The 22408-nt window shown below is 36.8% G+C and overlaps 1 protein-coding gene across 1 annotated transcript; it reads right to left on the minus strand.

Moving 5' to 3' along the window:
* Window positions 1-470: 470 nt before the first annotated feature.
* Window positions 471-3449, minus strand: LOC131044188 (vegetative cell wall protein gp1). Its single transcript, XM_057977465.2, has one exon. The coding sequence runs from the start codon at window positions 2973-2975 to the stop codon at window positions 996-998; it is 1980 nt and encodes a 659-aa protein (XP_057833448.1). The 5' UTR covers window positions 2976-3449; the 3' UTR covers window positions 471-995.
* Between the last annotated feature and the right edge of the window lie 18959 nt (window positions 3450-22408).

Raw genomic sequence — 22408 nt, forward strand, 5'->3', positions numbered from 1 at the left:
TTACATGTTGAAATTTTGTATTTAAGGAAACCCTTTTTATTTAAGATATATACTGAATGCCTGAATTGGCATCTTCTAACACACATCATAGACCTAAAACTAAGATGATATCAACACTAGATCAATACCCTTGAGTACACACCACTACTTGTACTCAACTTTGTTCAAAAGCTCTTACAACATTGACACAAAGAAGCATTATCACACAAAACCAAAAAGCATAAGAACCTTTTTTTAAAGCAAAAATGAACAAAATACTTCAAGACAAATGAATAACAAAGATGAATTCCTTATTTAATTCAGACCCACACTTACAAAAATAATCCTAATAGAAAAACAAATATTTTACAGATTTTTGATTCACAAATTCATATTCTACATCAAATCTAAAACCAAATAATTTATATTAATTAAATTCCAACATAATCATCATCTCGTAACAAGAAGACAAGATCCAAGCGACATGGAAATTTAAAAAAGAAAAAAAACACTGACAAATCGGATGTTATTGCCAGTAATCTCATTAAAACGATAAAAATAACAGCTCTGTAACAATCCATGTCTAACCATCTAATAAAATAAAGATAAAAAATGATCATTTAGGAGCTTACTTCTTATCTGTTTTGCTCGACTGAAATCTGTGTAATAACAAAGCAAACAAGTTTGGCAAACATAATTACAAAGAAGCGCTGAGGCAAACAGACAATTCAGATGGCATCAGCCTCTCCATACAAAGGAAGTTAATGTTGCACACAGATAATGGTGAGTCTCTCAAATGATCCTTACACTAATTACACACATTGTTAATAGTTTCACAGTACATACACTTGCATATTCTAGTCCAAACTTTGCACCAAACCTCTTGTTTGAATCGCTTGTAACTCCTCTGCACAAACAGAACACTCTACAAAACGTAGCCAAAAAAACACTTAACATGTGCAAGTTTTGTAGAAAGTTGAAACAGTAAACTAATTGGGGCACCCTGCAAACCTTGCCTATTGATCACCTTTCCTCTCATGGCGCTCTTGCGATCGCCTCATGGACTCGACCCTTTGCAGTCTGATTTGTTCATGAAATTTAGCAATGAATTGATCAGCCTTTTTATCAACTTCCTCCTCTGACTCTGAAACTGAATCTTCCATTTGATATAACACCTCAGATGAAGAAGTTGTATTTTCATAACTTAACTCATCATCAGAATATGGTGGTGGAGGTGGAAGAGGAGCGGATATGGATGTTGACTCATCGGGATACGATGACGCTTGAGGTGTTGGAAGAGGTGGACGAGGAGATGGCAACATTCTGCTTGCACGTGCAGCTTCTGCACAGTCTCTGCCATTTTTGCTCGAATCAGATGAAGTCTCTCTAAATTTGCTCCTTGAATTACTTCTACTAGATGAACATTCTCTGTCTTTGCCCCTCAAATAACTTCTATCATCGCCGCTTTTGCTTCTTGAGTTACTTGTGTAAGCTGGAGAATTTTCCAATCGTTCCTCCGGATGCGGAAACTCTTGTGAAACAGGAGGAACAGCTGTATGTTGGGGAGATTTGGGGATCGATAAATACCCATTTATATGGTGCTTCTCCGATGATCCATTTTCAGCCACTGTCGGAAACGATGGAGCAGCAGAAGCAGTGGGATCCTTGGCTGAATTGTTCCCTTCTGCCTGTGCAGCTTCATTGCTGTTCTGGAGTTTGGGATTAGGGTTCTTCTGAGAGGATCCGTTTTCAAGGAAGACTGGATGAGGAGGTGATGGAGAAGGCCTTGGAGATGCCAACTTCTGGAGAGGGATCCCAGGTGAGGCTTGCAAGTTTTTCTGAGAATTGTCATTTGTGAGCTCCACAGAACGAGGGTGAGGAGGTGAAGGAGAAGGCCTTGGAGATGGAAATTTCTGGAGAGGAATCCCAGATGAGGCCTGCATGTTTTTCTGAGAACCGCCATTTGCAAAAACCAAAGAACGGGGGCGGGGAGGGGAGGATGATGGTGAAGGTGAAGGTGAGACACCCCTCTCTATAGATTTCTTCGGCGTTTCAGGGCGGGGCGGCGGGGGTCTCTGAGGAGGAGGTGGCAATGGGGGTTTACTCTCTGAAACATCTCCATTTTCCGTGCCAATTTTTTGTTTCCCGTCGTGATCACGATCGGGACGTGAACGCCAGGGGATTGGAGAAGGAATGGCAGGAGGATCAATTTTTCCGTCATCTGACGCCAAATTGACCACGGCTGGGACCAGAGGACGGGCTTCCTTGTTATTTAATACATCAAGCCTTGAAGCCCATGGAATCGGTGAGGGGAAAACCGCAGGCTCCTCCTCGTTCGCAATTACATTACTAAGTTCCTCATCAAAATTACCAGATTCAACAGACAGAATGGTACCGTTTCTTACCTCTGGCGGTTTCCCACTCTCCTCGACAGCTGCTGCCGTGGGATCAGGTTTCGAACTCGGGAAGTCAGGATCCTCGAGAAAATCAAACACCTCCGGATTGGACAGACTGGATTTGAGGCTTCTGATCGGAAGGAGGAGGGGTTTCTCCTTGTCGTCGGTCCCAATGACGACGAGCGGCTCTTGAGGCTGCCATCTGGAGCTCCAGGCCTCCACCTTCTCAGCGGGAAGGCAGAAATTGTCAAATACCTCCGCGAAATCGAAAATCTTCTGAACGTAATTCTGCGCTCCCTGCGCTGCAACAGCTCTGTCGTTGGCATTATTCTCAGTAGGGTTATGGCGTCGAGAGATAAAGCCGTAAGAAATGGCCAGTCCGATGACGACCAGATTGATCAGCTCCCAGCTCCGCGCTATTGTGGAATGGTTCGCGTACCCCGCCATCAACTGTGGGCTCTGCTTGTGAAGCACGGGCATCAGGGCTACAGCCAGGGCCAAGAACAGGCCTTTCAAAATAATACCCGGCAGCTTGCCCTCCTTCTCCACCTTCTGCAACTCATTTCTCCTGCGCCTTCTCGGATGCACAAGATCATCCATTGATGATTTCAGCGAATTCCACCCTTCACACACCACATCATTTTCAGTTTTATGAACGTGAGGGAAGGAAAACTTACAGAGCAAGTCAAGAGGGTGGGGGGGAAAAGGTAAAAAGGGCAGAGGAGCCTCCCTCAAAATTCCAAACTTGTCCAAATCATATGTGCAGCAGCCCAGTTACTATTCTTATTCCTTTGATTTGATTCCATTCTTTACTTTTCCAATTGCAATTGCCATGCCATTGCCGCCACTCTTTCTTTACTTTACAATTTGTTTGGGTATCTGTGCTTGTGCTTGTGGATGCCATGCCTGCTTTTGCCTTTATTATTATTACAATTTGCTGCTCTCCACTTCCACATTTCAAACCTCTTTCACGCTTTCTCAACAATAAATTAACACGCAGGGGAGGGGTTCACCAGTACAAGTCGAATTCTCCTATTTCTCAATGTTTTTTTACTTCTATCTACCTATTGTCTGAGATTTTCAGTATAAATGATTTTCCCTTTATTATTATTACAATTTGCTGCTCTCCACTTCCACATTTCAAACCTCTTTCACGCTTTCTCAACAATAAATTAACACGCAGGGGAGGGGTTCACCAGTACAAGTCGAATTCTTCTATTTCTCAATGTTTTTTTCCTTCTATCTACCTATTGTCTGAGATTTTCAGTATAAATGTTTTTCTCATGTGAGATTTCTAGCATCAATGTCTTTGTTTCATCAAGATGTGAGATTTTTCTTAGACTTCTGTTTTATCATCTTGAATGATTATCATATGCCATTCATTTTCTATCTGTGAAGGACTAATCCGCTTTACATAAATAATTTAGGTTAATAGATAAAAGTAACAATTAAATAAATTAAATGGAAGCGGCTATTCTCCACATAAAATAGCACATCGTATATAGAGACATACATATGTGGAGTTGTAGGGCCTCGCGTGGAGTGTTGCAGTTTCCAGTGTGGAGGAGAAGGGCGTTTCGATGTCAACCTTTCTCGACGTTGAAAAGGGAAGGATAGTTGTCAGTCTACACGGGAATTTTCGCAAGAAGATGTTCGTTCAGGGTGGCTACCGTAACAGGGATGGACGGCGGGAACCTTTTATTTTGTTGGATAATGGTGTGCAAAACACAGCATGTTAATTACGATGGGCGACGCAGGGTTGGTTTGGCATTTGGATGCTACAAGTTTTGCATTTTAGGGTTTTTTTGACATTTAGCATTTGAAGTCGACAAAACGGGTGTTAATTACGACGGGCGACACAGGGTTTGTTTGGCATTTGGACACTGCAAGTTTTAGGGTTTCTTTGGCATTTGGACGCTGCAAGTCGACAAAACGGGGGGTTTTGTCACTACGCGAAAGGAGGTTGGATTCGGCAAGGGTTAGCGAAGAATTCTACAGAGAAAAACCAGTAAGGAACCCATAATTTTTATGTTGCAATTTCAGTTATTAGTGGAATTTTTTACGTTTTCGGCCTCTGAAAGGACATTTTTGGGTGAAACAAATGTATGCATATCTAATTTCTCCCAAAAACGCAGAGTTTTGTGCGTTGGAAGTTCGTGGTGACAAAGAAAGGGTTTCTCATGACCGTGTGCAACAAGGACGTTGGATTTCTTCTGCTAATCAAGTGAGAAAAAAACCGTAACCCAACTATGCTCCCCTAATTTACTAAAAATTGTAGTAATATTACAAAAATCCTAAGTGTTGAAAACCCTCGTATTGTCAAAAAGGATTACTTGTGTGGAAAACCATAGTTTTCTTTATTGTGTTTTGAATTTACATTGTGTATCGTGGCATTTATGATAACTTTTAATTTAGATTAAAAATGGGAGTTTTTTAAAAATTTCCACGTAAGATTTTGACAAGTGCATAGTTAGGATGCTCAAGTAGTACATCCTCTCTCATAACTAGCTGCCAATTTTATAATAGACTGCCTTGAATTGTGATCATACTCTTTATATAAAAGAAAAGATATGTGCATTCAGTGCAACATTTAGAGGCATTACATATAGTTAATCATGTTGCATATGTGCAATTTTATAATGTTGCATTCAGTACAACAATTATAGGCATCTTCCTGGTCATTAATCAAGTGTTAAACAAGAACAATTAAGGAGCACATCTCATTAAGTTTCAATGTTAGTCTCAGTTGCATTAAAATTATATTCTTGATTGGCATGGTTCCTAAACACCAAGACAAGTCAAATAGTCCTTATCTCCATCTAGCAAGGCCTATAGTGTTTTTGGGTAGAATGTCATTTTAAAATCTGATTAGTTCTAAAACATAAATTCTAAGAAAACAATGCACCCCCAATACTAGTGCTATGAACCAGCATTAAATGCAATCATATAAACGTTGTTCACTGCTTTCTTACCATCTTAAGAAATACTGACTAAGTAAAACAATTAGCCTCATATTTGTTAACACCAACACATAATATCAATAATTTAAGAGCCCCAAGGCAGCAAGTCTTTATTTTGTTCATGACATGTTTCTTTTGATTTGCCTCCTTAAGCTTTGACTTCACTTTATTGGGGAGGTTGAATCTTTTGGTCTTTGTTGAAATATGCATCTTCTATAAAAGTTGTTGCATACTCCATCAAAAAGGCTCTCCGTCTAAAACAAAATGCAAGCTTAGTGTTCTTTTCAATGAACAAGACTGACTTATAATGATGATGCTTATAAAAGAAATTGACTAGAGGAAAAGAGGGAACAAGGGAACAACATAATGCGAAGTGTGTAGAGTATGACTACCACCTATATACTTACTCATTGTCATTACAATTAATGCATATTGCATTGGGTATATGTGTACTTCAACAATAATTTATAGACCCCTGCCAGATTTTAGAATTTACAAAATGTTCGTGTAATTTACCATGTGTTGTCAGGACTGTCGTTGAAAACCAATGTGTTTTGTCCACTCTTTTGTAAACCCCCCTCATCTCTCCAAGTTTATTAAAAATCGTAGTAACATTAAAGATTCCAGAAGTGTTGAAAACCCTCGTATTCTCGAAATGATTATTGTAAGTGTGGAAAATCGTAGTTTTATTGTTGTGTTTTGAATTTACATTGTGTATCTTGGCTCTTATAATAGTTGAATTTAGATCAACTCTCTTTATTTTTAAATTGTGTAGTTATTTAATTGAGTCAATATCAATATAGTAAAGTTATTTAATTTAAGTGTGGACAACCTTTGTGTTTTCGACAAGAAATACAACAAAATTTGAAATGAAACACAAAGTAGACATACAGACTGAGCAGATTTGAAAAGTTTCATTTTTTTTCCACTCGTTTGAAAACCCCACTCGACTCCCCATACAAAGTGGGCATTTCTTTTCAATAGTTGGGTTCCTTTTTAAGTTGAATATGATTCGAATATTGCAAGTAGGATAACCAATCATGTTTTCCAACCCCCAGAAAATGAAGTTTTTAGTTTGTATGATGTACAAGAACAATTTCAGTTCCTAGCAAGAGAGATGGGCTGAAGCTATTCTTGATTAAAATTAGGCCAAATGCACAAATAATATTTGGTAGTTAATGAAAATGCATTTTTTGCAGTTGCATTTCTTGAGGGGCTCTAAATTCTCATTTCTAGACCTCCTATCTAAACTATCATATGTTTCTGGTGGTACTGGAATCTTTAGTTGTGTAGTGTGGTACTACATCATTATTTTGAAAATGATTCTTCTATTCTTTGTATATCATCATCACCTCTTTTTGGTCACTACCCAAAATAAAATACATAACCAATGAGAGAGGTGATGGTTGATTGTTTAATGCTCTTCACTACATGCACAACTTCTAGTCACCCTTCATAGGATGCATCATATTTTAAAGCTTCCCCAACTTCTTTCTATTACTAATTGATCTTTATGTCTATAGATGTAAACAATGAGCTATATGTTTGAGGTTGATGGCAACAATGGACATATGTGGGTTTTGGAGGTTACCGCATGGGTTTTGGTGTGCATGCCTTTCATCCTTTCCATGTAACATTTTAAATGCAAAACACAATGGCATTCTCTTGTGTTATGCTCTTACAATTTGTTAGTCATCTACATGGTATGTTGATTCTTATTAGAGTTCTTAAACTAATTCACGATAGAGGCTTGCAGGTTGTATATCACGTTGTTTTTTACAATATGACTAAGTTAAGTTCATGGATGATATGAGGTGTACTTGATGGCCTACGATGCACATTTCTTGAAACCATTCACATGATTTGAGAAAATTTCTCCTCAAGTAAATGAAGTTTGTACACCCCTTAAAAATATTTTTACCTCTATGCAATTAGCTTTATGATTACAATGTTGGATTGATGGAATGTGCAAGCATGAAGTTAGTAATTGCTGGGAAACCACTATTTAGCAGCCCCATTAGAAGAATGTAACATTTAGTTTATGTTGTTGGTCATATTCTACCCACAGCTTGTAGGATGTCATTCATCTGTACGCTTTGTTTATTTCTATGAATTGTTAATTCAATTTTTTTTGAAGAGATGTCAATGATTTCTTTCATCTCTAAGGTTGCTTGTAGCAATGGTACTTGTTTCACATTACTAGAAATGATTTACATGGTTTCCCAACATATTTCATGTGGGTAAATTTGTCATAGGGATAGGATGTTGCATTCATTGTATATATGTATTTAAGGTATTTAGTCCTTGCCAAATTCAAGGTTTTCAACCCCAAGAAACAATGTATTCTTCAGAATACATCGATGTGGGGTGGACAATATCCCCAGACTACAAATGTCATTGTAAACCATGTAGAACAGTAAGTTCTCTTCAACCTACATGCCTTCCACCCACAGTTTGTAGGGTGTCATTCATTTCCATGCTTGCTTTATTTCTCTCAAACACTGATTCAACATTTTTTGTATAGATGGAAACAATTTCTCTTTTATCTGATGTTATTTTCATGGAACCAATGGAATGACATACTTATGCAACATCTTCATAACACATATAAACATTGATATTGTTATGTAAGGTTAACTGGATGAGTGAATTACTTCAGCGATGGAGGATATGAGTACATTTACGATCAAAATAATACATTATTGAAATACCTTTGAACAACTATTTGAATGTGTTAATGATCAATTGTTGTAGTCAATCAATCAGGTTAGTTTTTAAATAAATAAAAAATTGTTATATTTTTTTCCCTATGGGAAGCCATAACGTTTGGCATTCATGAGAAGGTTATCCTATGTCATATGTTATTAGGATGGTGAGACAACACAAATGGCATATGTTAATGGACTTACAAGTTCAAGATGTTGCTAATGGAATCGGTCGTCTTTCAGCTAACAATCTCCATTGGAGTCCAATTTTTGTTGAAACTTATAGTCATATTGACCATTGTGCAGCGATTCCTCTTCATAGATTGGATGATTTTCTTATAGGGGACACCTTGGTTGAAAGTGCGGAAGCCACATTTGTCCGTACGCATCATAATGAGAAGCACAGTGCAAGCTTAAAAAAGCACTCGATGACGATCTATTCGTGGTGAGTACATTGCATCATTCATCCAATATGTACGCAATATTTTCTTTGTCTTCAGATTGGTAGTTAACAATATGCATTTCATTTATTAGTGTGTGTATGGTCTAGATGACCATAGGAATGATCCTCCCACAACGGAACTTGCAAGGAAGTTTAGAAAGAAACGAGGCTAACAGTGCCACATTATCATTAAGGTGATGAAAGGTAGTCCAGATGTAGCTATACTGATATTCAATCAAAGGCTTCGTGTGGATGCAAATGATGAATTTTGTCATGGTGTTGATGATATAATGAATGAGCCGTGTTCCCGATTTGCTCCAAACCTTTTAGCTGAATGCAGAAGTTATGTTGAGAGCTTGTTGCTAATGGATGTTAGTGTTGATTCTATCATGGATAAACACCTACCTGATCATCATTTTTGTACCTTGTTGAGGAGGAGAGACGAATTCCTAACACTTAAGGATGTCTTGAATGCATGAGAAGGGTGAAGTCTAACTGCTCACAAAAGCATGCCAATGATGCCAATAGTATAATGCTATGGCAATTAGAGGATGCGGCTAATTTTTTTTATTTCCAACCACCTCAAGGCATTGACCAACCTTTCATTATGGGGATCCAAATTCCATGGAGCTGAATATGATGGTCGAAGACTCCCACCATTTGATTATTTCCATGGATTCCACCTTTGCAATCAATAAATATAGGGTTACATCCTCTAAATCCTTTCTATGCATTCTTATTTATGCTTTTTGAAAATATAGATGCCTTGATGTCAGCAGCTAATCTCCACACAAAATAACACGGAAAAAAAATTAAACTCCGAGATTTGCAAAACACGGTGTTTTTTCATGTCATTTTTCGTGGTTTTAGAGTGATAGGGATGCGGATCATGAAGATTTAGCTACTCAAAACAAAAAGTCGTTGTGGTAAAAGGATTTTTAGAAATTGTATGGAGTGCTGTTTTGTGTGGAGATTAGCCGCACACCGCCCTTATTTGAGCTAATGATTGTGTTTGGTTGATTGCCAAACAATACCAATTGTATTCCCTACTAGTTTTTGATGAGTAGCAATTCATGATGCCTGTTGCATGGGTAGTGTGCTCACAAAACAAGAGCGACGACATTCAGGCTTGGTTGGCAGAGTTACACCGATGAGGAAAATAGGGTAGACTTGACTAGAGGATCAACACCTTTTTGACCAACAATTGCGCTATAGAGATATAATCCATAGAGTATGTCATGTTTTAGTAGTTGCATTTTCATCTTAATTCTTATGACACGTCTCATTGTGCTTGGATGTCTTGGTTATGTCCTTTTGTTGTCTTTTTCCAAGGGTTGTATTTGGGTGTCATGTTTTGCTTTGTATTTGGCACATGCACTACGCATGGTTGAAGAATGTGTATAGGTATGCTTCGAAGGGTAGGGTGATGGATATATTTCATTGCCTATGGATGATTATTATTGAAATGGATGATAGTGAAGAGAGAACTATCCACCTTTTGGACAATTTCTTTAATGAGTTTAGTGACCAACCCCATTTTCTTGACTACTTCAATAGAACTTGGTGCCAAGGAAATGGACATATAGGTGAGCTATAGCTTTGTTTTGTCTTCTTGTAGACCATCTGATGGTGGACGATATATATTTCAATTCATAGTTGTTATCTATATGGTTTGCAATGACGTGGGCAAAAAACTTCGGGCATTTCCCACATGCCAACCAAGACACAAATGTTGCCATGGAGTCTTATCATTGCAAATTGAAGACTTAATACGTGTGTGATCATCAAAGAAAATGCACAAAGTGAATGGATCACTTGTATTATAGCCTTGCCCATAAAATTGAGCCATTCTATAGACATAAGTGGAGTTACAACAAAATGGTTTTATCAACGACTATAGGGTGCACCATTTGCATAGTAGTATTGAGAGGGCAAGGGAAATCCTCAATGCTGATGTTGTTGCTGATGAGAGTCAACTTGGATGTTTTTGGGTTAAAATTTAGTCTTCATGCAATTGGTATGTTGTAAGAATTTTTGGTTGTGACCTATATGTTTGTGACTGTCCTTGGAGTTTGCAAGGAAACACTTGCAAGCACATGTTGAAGGTTGCTTCCATGCAAAAGGATGTATGTGATGGTGGTGAAGTTGGCTATTGTATGTGTATATTGTAATATTCTTTTTTTTACGAGCTACTGAATCTTGTATGTGTAGGATTACTCAATTGTAATATTCTTTTTTCCTTTTTTAAATTTTTTTTGGAAAGCTATTAAATGACCATCTCAAATTATTAATCAAGGTGACAATGTTTCCACAGGCTACTAAATATGTGGTGAATCTAGTACAGGCTATGACAGCTGACATAATCGACGACAATAGATGTAATGTTGTTATTACTCAACAGTCTCCTCCATCTCCCTTCGATGGTGTTTCACCATGCACATAATGACGTTGTGGAGTGAAATAGTTGACTTCTTGAAGAAGTTGTCACAAACAAGACCACAATCAGCAACACAAATGCAATCCATCTATTATTGTGTCCAAAAGTTAAAGATGGATCTGCAACAATTGAATGCATTACCTTTTGATTTCAGTCCCAATTTGGATCTAGCTGCAATGAGCACTTTTCGCATGCGTCCATGGTTAGTGAAACTAGGGATCATGTTCGGCTTCGTAGGCATCACAGATATGGTGGCAGGCAACACATATCATCTCCCTAAGTTCCTTAGTCTGATTTTTTCACGTTCCCTTACAATGGTAAAAGGAGGAGGAAGGGCAATAACCAATCTCAACAAATAGGTGGACCACACATTGTAGGCATTGCCTCTTTTCCATAGAACACGAGTTTGTTAGGGACTCCCATTTGTGAAAATTCATGTGCATATTTTTAATATAACTAACACTTGCTTAATGCGTCATCCATTTGTGTCCAATTTTTGCAAAGCATCATCAACTTCTAGCCCAAGAAGTCCTCATTGGCGTTTATCTTTTGACAGCACTATGGGTTCACAACACATGGATTATAGAGAATAGTGACTAGTACGTACAATTTTTTGTTTTCCTTCTTTCTTTAGTTTTACTTTGCCATTAGTGATTATAATAATATATGTGTGCAGGGAGTCGCAACCATTTATGCATGTATTATTTATTACATATCCAAATCTGTAAATGTGCAATTGTAATGTAATTTAGAACGCGATGTGTTTTACAATTTTGTTTTTGAAATCAGTACATGATGTGTTTTTCACATTCGTCATGCATTTTATAAAATTGTGTTTATTGCCATGTAGGTTGACGATACACATTTATCTTTTCCACAATGAGCGGACACATGGATTTCACTTCTTTTGCACGTTCTTTCAGGTTTTTAGATATGTATTGTCCTTGTTTTGAAATTAATTTTCGATTGACAACACTAAAATGTTATGCTTTTTTATTACCACAACATAGTGAATTCACACTATCATTGTCTTCTTATGTAGGTTGTGGGCCCTTTTGGCCAATGACTTTCTAACTTTGTAGGTCAGTGTGCAAAATCTATGCATGGGACACCCACATCTGCAGTTTGACATCATTGCTTTCCAGTGGTACATGATGACGAGGGATCTATGGTACTACAACATGGAGATAGGATTGTGTATTTTGGTTTGGCGGGGACCAGTGAGAGTTGTTCTATCCTGCACGATGACATACAGAAACATGACAGGACAGGTCACAGAGTTGTTGCCAAATGAGTGGTTAGACATTGTCTCTTATGAATTTCCAAGATGGGTCTTGGTCCTCGACTACACTAAATCATTTCGAATAGGTCACAGACTCAGAACACATAATAGATTTTTGAGGATCCAAGCTAGATTTTCTTGAATCTGATTGTTATGTATCATTTTTTTGGTTCCTGCTATTTTGTAAGACTTTGTTATGGACAAAATGCAATTTGATGACTCATTTCACCATACTCTACTACATGTTAAGAAAATTTCTCAAGACCCTGAACATAAATATCGTTTGACTATTTGAATATGCATCTTCAAAGATAATACAAAACTTTAGATACTCTTCTCTCTTATGATGTGCTATGGTATTCAATGTCCCAAATGCAAAGATGTGTATACATTATTGGATGGTTGTGCCACTAAGAACTTCATAATTATTATCACAAATTATATACTTTGTTTTTTTCTATTGATGTTAAATAATGATGCATATATCTGATTTGTTTTCTCAAGCCCTGCAATTTAAAATCTGCGTGTTTGAATTTAAGTTCTGTAAATTTTTAAATTTCAAAGGTTCCCGCTTTTGCTTTGTTAGGTGTGCAGATCTTCTCTAATGCATACATAGATGCTTTAGCGGCTGTGCTCACGCTTCAGTGTGTTTTCTTGTAGATGAGCGCATGCGTTGTCCTTAGGAATTTTTTATTATTGATCAATTTTTGAGTGGTTGTGGGTACTTTCGCTTGTCCAAGGCATAATATCCAAAGTACTAATTTGTTTTCCTTCAACACGCTTGTCCAAGACATCTTTTTTCCACTAAAGTAGATTGTTTTGTTGCATTTCTAGTTAGAAAATCATATATATGTGGGAATAAAATGAACAATTGTCTTTTGTGTCTTGAGAACTAGCACATTTACTATTGGGTGGATCTTGGGTGCAAAAGAATGAGTGATCAACAACACCCTCTTTTTAATTTTAGTAGTTGAGGGGTATTCCTTAATTGGGGATTTCATCACCCCACAAGAGTATCTCAAATTGGGACACGTCGGGGATATCGACACGATCTCAAGCGGATTTTTCAAGCCGCTATATAAATAAGCTGGTTAGGTGACTGGAGTGCTGAGTGAATTCAACATATGTGGGGGCCTTCCCTGCACCTATAAGCTTAGTTAGAGCCTTAAGTGGCTTGCTTCGAGAATCTATCATTGAATTGGTGATACTTCAGAAATTTTACTAAGAACCTTGTTTTAGTAGCCCAAAATCCCACATTCATAGTGCAGGGGATGTAGATCATACCCGGAAGTTACCTCTCATGTATCCACTCAAGATGAGATAGGAATTCCCCATGTAACAAATCCTTGGATCTTTGGGTTAAGGAAATATGGTATGCCCGAGAAGTGAGTGCATTGTAAGGGGGAGCCAGTGCCACCAGAATCTCTTTTGATCCGCTTGTTTAAGATATTTCTTATGCGAGAGGCCTATTGAATGGTTTCCACTTTATGTTGGAATAGAAGGAATCCAAGAACACTGAGATGGGGGGGGGGTGTGAATCATTGTTTTGCCGATGATATAAGATTTTACCTTATTATAACATACACATATAAACCTGTAAATGAATAAACATATAACATGAAGTAAATAAACCAACCACACGAATGAACACCATAACACACTAAATCTTATACATGGAAAACCTCAAAGAGGAAAAACCATGATGGGATTTGTGACCCACAATATCAATTCACTAGCCATATGAAAGATATTACATAGCATGGGGGCTTGTACATGTAGGAAGACACATTGTCTAGAGCACACTGCTCAACACAAAAGAGTCTCACTGACTACAGGCTTCTGTTGAGATAAAACAATAATGGTGAACTCACAAAATGCATCTGCAATGCCAAAAAGAGTTCTAGTTATAACTTTGTTATGTACTAGTTCATAAACCCTAAACCTTTTTACCGGTAATTCCCTTAAACTCTAAGAAATCTTTACAAATTGTTTATTGAACATTGCATGATATTACTTTCACATACAAATGATCTACATACATATCCTTCGCATCACTTTTCTTCTCCGCATTCATTGTATTTCTTGTCCTATATCAAAATGACCTAATAAACTGACTTATATACCCTTTACAAACAATATGCCTTATGTCAGCTTACAACACGTTACAAAAGATATTCGATGTTGGTTCTATACAATAATTACAAAATGATTTTACAAATAAAACCTTTTCCCAGATCCCAAACTGATGTCGGCTTCACTGAAGTGTTGAATGTTAGTGCTGGTATCTATCGGTATCTACCGGTGTATGCTTTCTACAAAATCTTGTTAGCATCAATGACAACATATGAATCCAATGAGTGTCAATTGCCAACAATCTCCCCCTTTGGCATTGATGGCAACAGTCGTGAAAAATGGATTCCTTGTCAGTTCGACTGAAACTGAAACATGAACTGAAACATGCTCCCCATGAGTTGATTGATTGTGATTGCAGTTATCTCCTCCTTTGATTCATATACTCTCTGTCTAATATCCTCCCCCTAGGATTATATACATACTTTCCATTTAATTTCATTTTTCACATACACATACACCCCCTTTGGCATCAATGCCAAAGACCGGTGAAAGAATTGAAAGAATTTTAGGAATCTATGCAAAAGAATAAATAATTACATATTACTTACTGGAGCTTGACCAATTTCAATATTTCTAGATAAGATTTCTCTAGTAACTGTATATAAGTATCCCAGCCGGTTTTGAATGTTCCAGATATGGATACAATTCCACGTAGCAAATGTGCAAGTGATTCATTCTCACTGACGTCTGCCGGTGTGGGCTTACCAATCATATCCATGCATTCCCTCTTATGTACACCAAGTGAATCCAATCTTGGACTCACCAAACCTCTGAGACTTCTTGCTCTCCAAATGATCTTATCTCTTTCCTTTTCAAAAGCAAAAATTTGGTTCTCCACAATCAAAATTTGTCCATGAATAGATGTTGTAAGTGAAGTTAGTCCATCAAAAGAATTAGCAATATTAGCAATCTTTTCTTGTAACTCCTTTATCCTCTTATCTACATTTGTTGTAAGAATATCTATATTACAACAGACCTATAGATGTTAGTATATTGTTTCAAAGAATTATCAATAAGTATAAGTTTCTCTTCAATTTTATTTTTCTTTATCTCAATAATCTGGTCAAAAGCGGCTTTCTTAGCCAAAGTAAATCTTTCAAGTGCTTGCTAGTCGGAAATCTATTGTAATGATTGAAATTTTTTAGAGATGTGCTTTGTCAATGCCTTAAGCTTGTCGGAAGGGCTTGCTTCATTTTCAATCATACAATTCAGAATCAGTCTATGCAAAACTGTTATTGACTGATCCATTATTCCTTTATTTGCAGATCTCTCCTTCCTTAGTTTTTGAGCAGCCATCATTAGCTCTATGGGACTCATCTCTATGATGGATTTCTTCTCAACTTGAGAAGTGTTAATCGCCAAAAGTTTTGCTGAGGAATCAACTGTGGGTATGGTACTGGGTGTCTTATCCGTCTCCTTTTCCTTTTCTTTATCCTCTCCTGGTGTATCCCTTTTCTCATCCTCTTTTGCACTGGTCGCTTCGCCACTTGGTGCAATATTTGTCACTGCCGGTGGATTATTATCCACAATATTATCAGTATCCTATACATTACCTATATTACCTTTCTTAGACTGTACATATGTTGTCTATGTCAGTTTAGCCTATACACTCTTATTAATTTTAGGTTGATCTACCAGTGGATTTCGTACACACTTATCTGATTGAGAATTATCTACCGGTTCATTCAAAATTTGATCTGAGTTCCCCAAAATTTGTTCTCCTTTCTATCTATCTAGAATAGTGGGAGTTGTTGCCTTAGCAAATTCTTCTTGGGAAGTAAGGAAATCAGGATTCTTTTAGAAAAAATTAGCCCATCCTTCTTTGGTCTCATTTATTATTTCATTGACTCTACCCATCATTAAGCTTATTTGTCAGGGTTTGCTGCTAAATATTGTTCTATTTGCAACTTCTATACATCTTTTCATTCCCTCATTATTTATAGAACCACAAATACCTAAAAGTTCAACTTCTTTAATCTCTTTGTCCCTCTTGATTGCACCTAATCTCCTTGCATCCAAGTTATTATACAAAGATAAATGAATTTCCCTCAAAATCTCTACCAAAGCCTTCTTATATATTTCTAAATATAACAAAATTTCTTCTTCCATTTCATTTTGCTCATTGTCATCTAAATGCTCATAAAAATTTGACACATTCTTCAAAATTCCATCTTTAGTTACCTCATCAATTAATTCTGCACAAGTCATATTACCGGATTCAATTGCTTCATCTATCTCACTCTTTTTCTTCTTCTTGTTGGGGGTTGTAGGGATGGATGAAGCTGGCTTCCTCTTCTGGACAGGTTCCCTTGCCAGAGGTGTGGATGTTGTTGTCACCTTTCTTACTAGCTTCCTCCTAGGTTCCATCTTCTTCTCTTCTACTGGAGGCTTATCAACTTTCTTCCTCTGTACCCTTCTGAATGCAAGAGGTTGGTTATCCTTTGTATCAGAGTCAGGAGATATGAAGGTTACTAGCCTCTTTATCTCTAGAGAACTTTTCACTTCAGTCATTTCCGGTTGATCTACCAGTTTAGATCAAGAACATAGTTCTGTATCTATCCTATGAATTGCATTCTGAACAAAAGCAAATATTTTGTCTATTTTATTTTCCCTCCTTTTCTTATTGAAACCAATTTTAACTTCAAGTTCCTTCTCCTCTGCATTACCAAAGTGTTCAGTCTTATCATCCAAAGGAGCATCAAGCAACATTTTTGCATATAGTTCCAGAATGTTGTCATCAACTTCATAGCCCAATTCAGTGACCCATATTGTTCTAGGTTCCACTGCTTCCACAAGAGTCTCATCTATTTTCACCATGAAGAAGATTTCAGTGGAGTATTTCTCCACATTGTGTTTGGAGATTCTCTCCCTCAGTCTCATGTTCTTTTGGAAAGATTTAAAGAAACCCCATAACTTCTCATCCCTGTTTTTGCCAAGACCGGTGATTGCATCTTTAATCTGCATGCCTACTGGAATGTCATGAGCCCATCATTTCTTTCCCAAACTTGGTAGCTCATTCGTGAAATATAGCATCAAATAGATAATAAGGTTACCATACCGAAATGTCCCTTTATTAACACCTTTGATTTTTCTAAGATTTATCATCAATTCACTTCTTAACCATTCACACATATCATATTTTCCATCATTCTTTATCATTTGATATGCAACATGGATACATGAACTAGCAACATAGTTTAATCAATTTGATTGTGTTAGCTTGTAACCGATGATCATGCTGAAAAATTTTACATCTGAGTCCTTAATGGTACTTATCCTCATCAACCTTCCATCATGGGTTGTGCTGGTGAGATTTTCTACCTCAATGTTGGAGATCTTCTTGCCAGGTTCCTGCCTGACTTTGGGTAATTTGGTGACCACCTGAATTACTTCTTTGGTGATCATATGAGGTCGATCTAGCTAGATGAATTCATTGTGGACCCTGCTCAGAACATATCTAACCATTTCATCCTTGAATTCTGGTATATACAGAATTCTGGTTAACCCTAGGTCTTCAATGATTAGGAATTCTGACTTGATTGTTTTGGAGCTGCCTAGTATCACAGATTGATACATTCCCTTAATTTCTTCAATGCCTAATTCCTCCAAAATGTAGTGAATATAAGCTCTAATATCTTCCACATATACTATGCCATCAGGAACCCTCGAAAATGCGCCAATAGAAACTTCCTTCATTACTATTCGAGGAACCTCTTTGAAAACAAGTCTGAGCCTATCCTTAACCTCAACAACAATGGGATTCACAATGAAAGTAGGAGTAGAGGATGACCCAGATGCCATTTCAAAGAAATACCTAGATAATAATTGTCGGTTGAAAGATCTTGATTTCTCAAAAAACTACTGGAAATCCCTTTAGAATGCTTTTGCTCACTCTTGATCTCCTATAATTCACCTTTGCTTTGCTCTGGTTTTCTTGAGTGATGGGTGAGTAAAAATGAGTTGATTTTCCCTTTTTTATTAGCGAGTATCCCCTAATTCTTCATTGTCATAAATGCTTAGTGGTGTGCCCTACCGGATGCTGGTTTCATAGTTTTATGTCGAATAAACCTCCATCAATGATCAATACCACTCTCCAGATCTCTTTCCAGATCTCTTCCGGGGAATATGCAAGATTTGCAATGAATTTGCCAACCCCTAAGGAGTCTTCCTTAGTTAACAATTGAATTTCCTATCGGTGCAAGAATGCTTTGTTCTACTGGTGGAGTTACTGGTGCAGTTACTGATGTAGTTGCATCTCCACTTGGTTCTTTAGACTTTCTAACCCATCTCTTGGTATGATCTTGATGTAATTCATCTACCTTCTACTTTCCTTCTCATTTGCTTTGTCATTGCTAATTGGTTTAGTCTTGCTTCTGTAGTACTTAGCAATATGACCTATTTTGTTGCATGCATAACATGTAACATTGTTCTTTTGAATTGCTTTGTCATATCCAGTGTCATTCCTTGATTTACATTGGTTAGCCAAATATCCAAACTTTCCACATGCATGACACTTAACATTCATTCTGCAATCTTTTGACTTATGACCATATTTCTTGCAATTTGTGTATTGACCGGGAACTGAATTGTAGTTTTGATTTGCTCTATTTCTACATTGTTTAGCCATATCCCAAATTTATTACAAACAAAGCATCTACCATTGAATTTGTAAGCATTAGATTGTGTTACCCATTTCCTCTAGTCTGATGAGTTTTGTATACTAGTTGTCTGATCTTTATTTGCAGTACAAGAGCTTTCACCTTGTTCAAATCCAAATCCTCTAGAATCATCACTCTGCCTTTGTCCTTTCAATAAATCATCAAACTGTGCAAAACAAATCCTAAATTTTTCTTTATACTCACTTGTAGTAGTCATATCATTTCTTAGAGTCATTATTTGTCTTTCAAGCTCTTGTTTATTATTTTGGGATTGTACCAAATCAACTCTCAACATATCATTCTCATGAGCCAATCTGCCACATTCTTCAAATTTGTTCTTTAGAGATACTGTCAAGCCCAAACTTTTGGGCAAAAATTCAACAACAATTTTTTTTAAAACAACAAAAAAATACTAAATACTCTATGATAAAGATGAGATAAATATGTTTGTCTAAGTGAAGGGTTATCTCATGTGTTAAAAGAATGGGATTCCTAGAGTTAATTTAATTAACTCCACAATTATGATGTTTACAATTTTATTTTTTTTAACTTGAATAATCCTACCCCTGTTGGTATTATGGATGACTTCATCATGTGTTGCATTGGTTTTGTCATTGATGTCAACACTTATCTTTCTGGAGGTCTACATTGTTGATTTGGCACTCTAGTTATATTGGTTTGTTGTTGAACCGACACATTGTGGTCCTAGTATGGATATTGGCTTATGCATAGTCACCGGTATATGTTTCACCAGCAGCTTATATGTTTCACTGTCAGCTCAGGAATTTGATGATGACTTGTTATCATCTGGATATCATTTGGTTATGTTGAAGACATGGATTGGATGTTTACATTTGTTTTTTTTCTTATTGGCCTGATCGGGTTCACATCTTTGCCTTTATTGGTAGATAGGTCTAGGTTATGGACTGGTACAAGATATCATGTTCCAGATCAACACAACACGTTTTGGAAATGGTTTATTGATTGAATAATGTGTAAATGTATTGAGGCTGGCATATTGTATTGTATCAAGACTTATTTTGTAAATGTAATATCTTTAGGGAGTCGACCTAATCATGAGTTCTTAGGTTTTGTATAAATAATTATAAGATATATGAGTGTATGTATGAGTGTGTGTGAATATTCAAGATTATTGTGAGGAGTGAAAATAAGTAGATCCTTGTGCGAATCACACAAAAATTATTTGAAGGTTGAACGGAAGGTTATGAAGGTGTTTGGCACTCATGGTCAGATCTTAAACCGATACTGAATCCAACATTGTAGATGCTATACTAAAGTAGTACATTGTTATTGGATTTAACCATCCAATTGTAGTCAGTGTGACTCCTATTTTGTGATTGAGCAGTGAGCTCTAGGCGATTGTCCTTTCTGCATGTGTAGACCCCATTATTGTATTCACTTACTATCTCCAGTAGTATCATCTGATTGTGGGTAACTATCTGCAGTAGTATCATCTGATTGTGGGTAAGGTTTCCCACCGTGGTTTTTCCCTTACAGGGTTTCCACATCAAAATCTCTGTGTCATGTGTTGTGGATGTGTTTTTCTTTCTATTTCATGCATTAAGTTGTACCGATATTGCTATAATTGTTAATTTGTTTTACCGACACTGAGTTTTAAGTTGGAGTAATTGGTTTTGGGTTATAATTTATTGACAACTGATTCACCCCCACCCCCCTCTCATTTGTACTTCCCGGTTCCTAACAATTGGTATCGGAGCCTAGTCCTCTTTTTGCAGAAGCCTAACAACTTGAGGAGAATGGGTATGTTGCTCCTACTCTGAATAACCCTAATCCACCGAACTTGGCTAAAGACTTGGAGAATGATTGCAAAGCAAGAGAAGCACTTCTAAGCGCATTATCAGATCAACAAATCATGGGATTATCAGATAGATCTATTGCAAAAGATATTTGGGATAAACTAGAAATATTGAATGAAGGAGATTCCACTGTCAAATTGAAAAATTGGAATGTTACCGGGTCAGGTATGAAAATTTAAAAATGGAAGAGGATGAAAGAATTTCTACATTTATGGAAAGAGTTAATGAAATTGTTTTAGGAATACAATGTTGTGGAGGATCTTTAAGTGAAGATGAAATTATTTCTAAAGTTTTAAAAGCTTTGCCACTGACTTACAAAATGAAAGTGACAACTATTAATGAGTTGAGAACAATGCCTAATACATCAGTATCTAGAGATACTTTGGTTGGAAAACTTTCAGCATTTGAGCTTGAAGAATTTGGTCTTGTTGCTACAGTCAAGACTGATATATCATTCAAAGCATCATCATCAGCATCATCTGACAAATCTGATTGGAAAGCACTTTATGCAAAAGAACATGAAGATATCAGAAGAGAAAATGAATAACTTGAAGAACTTGAATCACTATTTGCAAGGAAGATGCGTAAAGGTCCAACAGGAAGTAAGTATGAAGGTAAAGCGCCTTTCAAATGTTTTAATTACAATAAAGTTGGTCATATGCCGTCTAGGTGTCCTGATAGACATTCAAGACTAAGAGAGGAGGCAAAAAGATCATATAAACCTAACCTTGAATATCAGAGATATAGATTTAAGAAAAACAGAGATAAGTATGTTACTATGCAGATGAAGGTGTTACAAATGACTCTGATGAAGATCCAATAGATAGTGGATGGGGATTTGTTTCAATAAGAGAAGATCAACTTGCACCTATTGTCAAACTAGTAGAGAAGGCATTAGCAGCAAAAATTGAAGAAAAGGATGAATGTGTCATTGATAGTGGTTGCTTGCATCATATGACTGGTGATAAAAGCAAATTCTTATCATTTCGGGAATGTCTAGAGGTCTAGTAAGATTTGGAGATGATAAAGCTTGTTTAATCAAAGGAAGAGGCACTATATCTTTGGATGGTAAGCACAATACTAACAATGTTTATTATGTTGAAGGTTTAAAGCATCATCTTTTGAGTGTTGGTCAGTTAGTGGAAAAATGATTTCAACTACAATTCAAGAATGGAAAATGCAAAATCATGAACAAAACTGGATTGGAGATTGCAACTGGCAATCAGACTAAAGGTATTATCTTTCATCTGAATACCAATGATAAGACATGTTTGAGTGCTCAGATTGATGAAAGTTGGTTATGGCATAAAAGACTCTATCATGTGAATTTTGATTGCATTGTAAAGATCAGTTCAACCAAGTCAGTAAGGGATTTACCTAAGATTGTGAAACCTCATAATTTGGTATGTAAGGAATGTCAAATGGGAAAGCAAGTTAGAACAACATTTAAGAGCATTTTTGAGAAATCCAATAATATTCTTGATTTATTTCATACTGATTTATGTGGTCCAACAAGAACAAGGAGTCTTCAGGGTGATAGATACTTTATGCTGATAATTGATGATTATTCTAGAATGT

The sequence above is a fragment of the Cryptomeria japonica genome, chromosome 6, assembly GCF_030272615.1.
Source record: "Cryptomeria japonica chromosome 6, Sugi_1.0, whole genome shotgun sequence".
In the NCBI taxonomy this organism is placed as follows: Eukaryota; Viridiplantae; Streptophyta; class Pinopsida; order Cupressales; family Cupressaceae; genus Cryptomeria; species Cryptomeria japonica.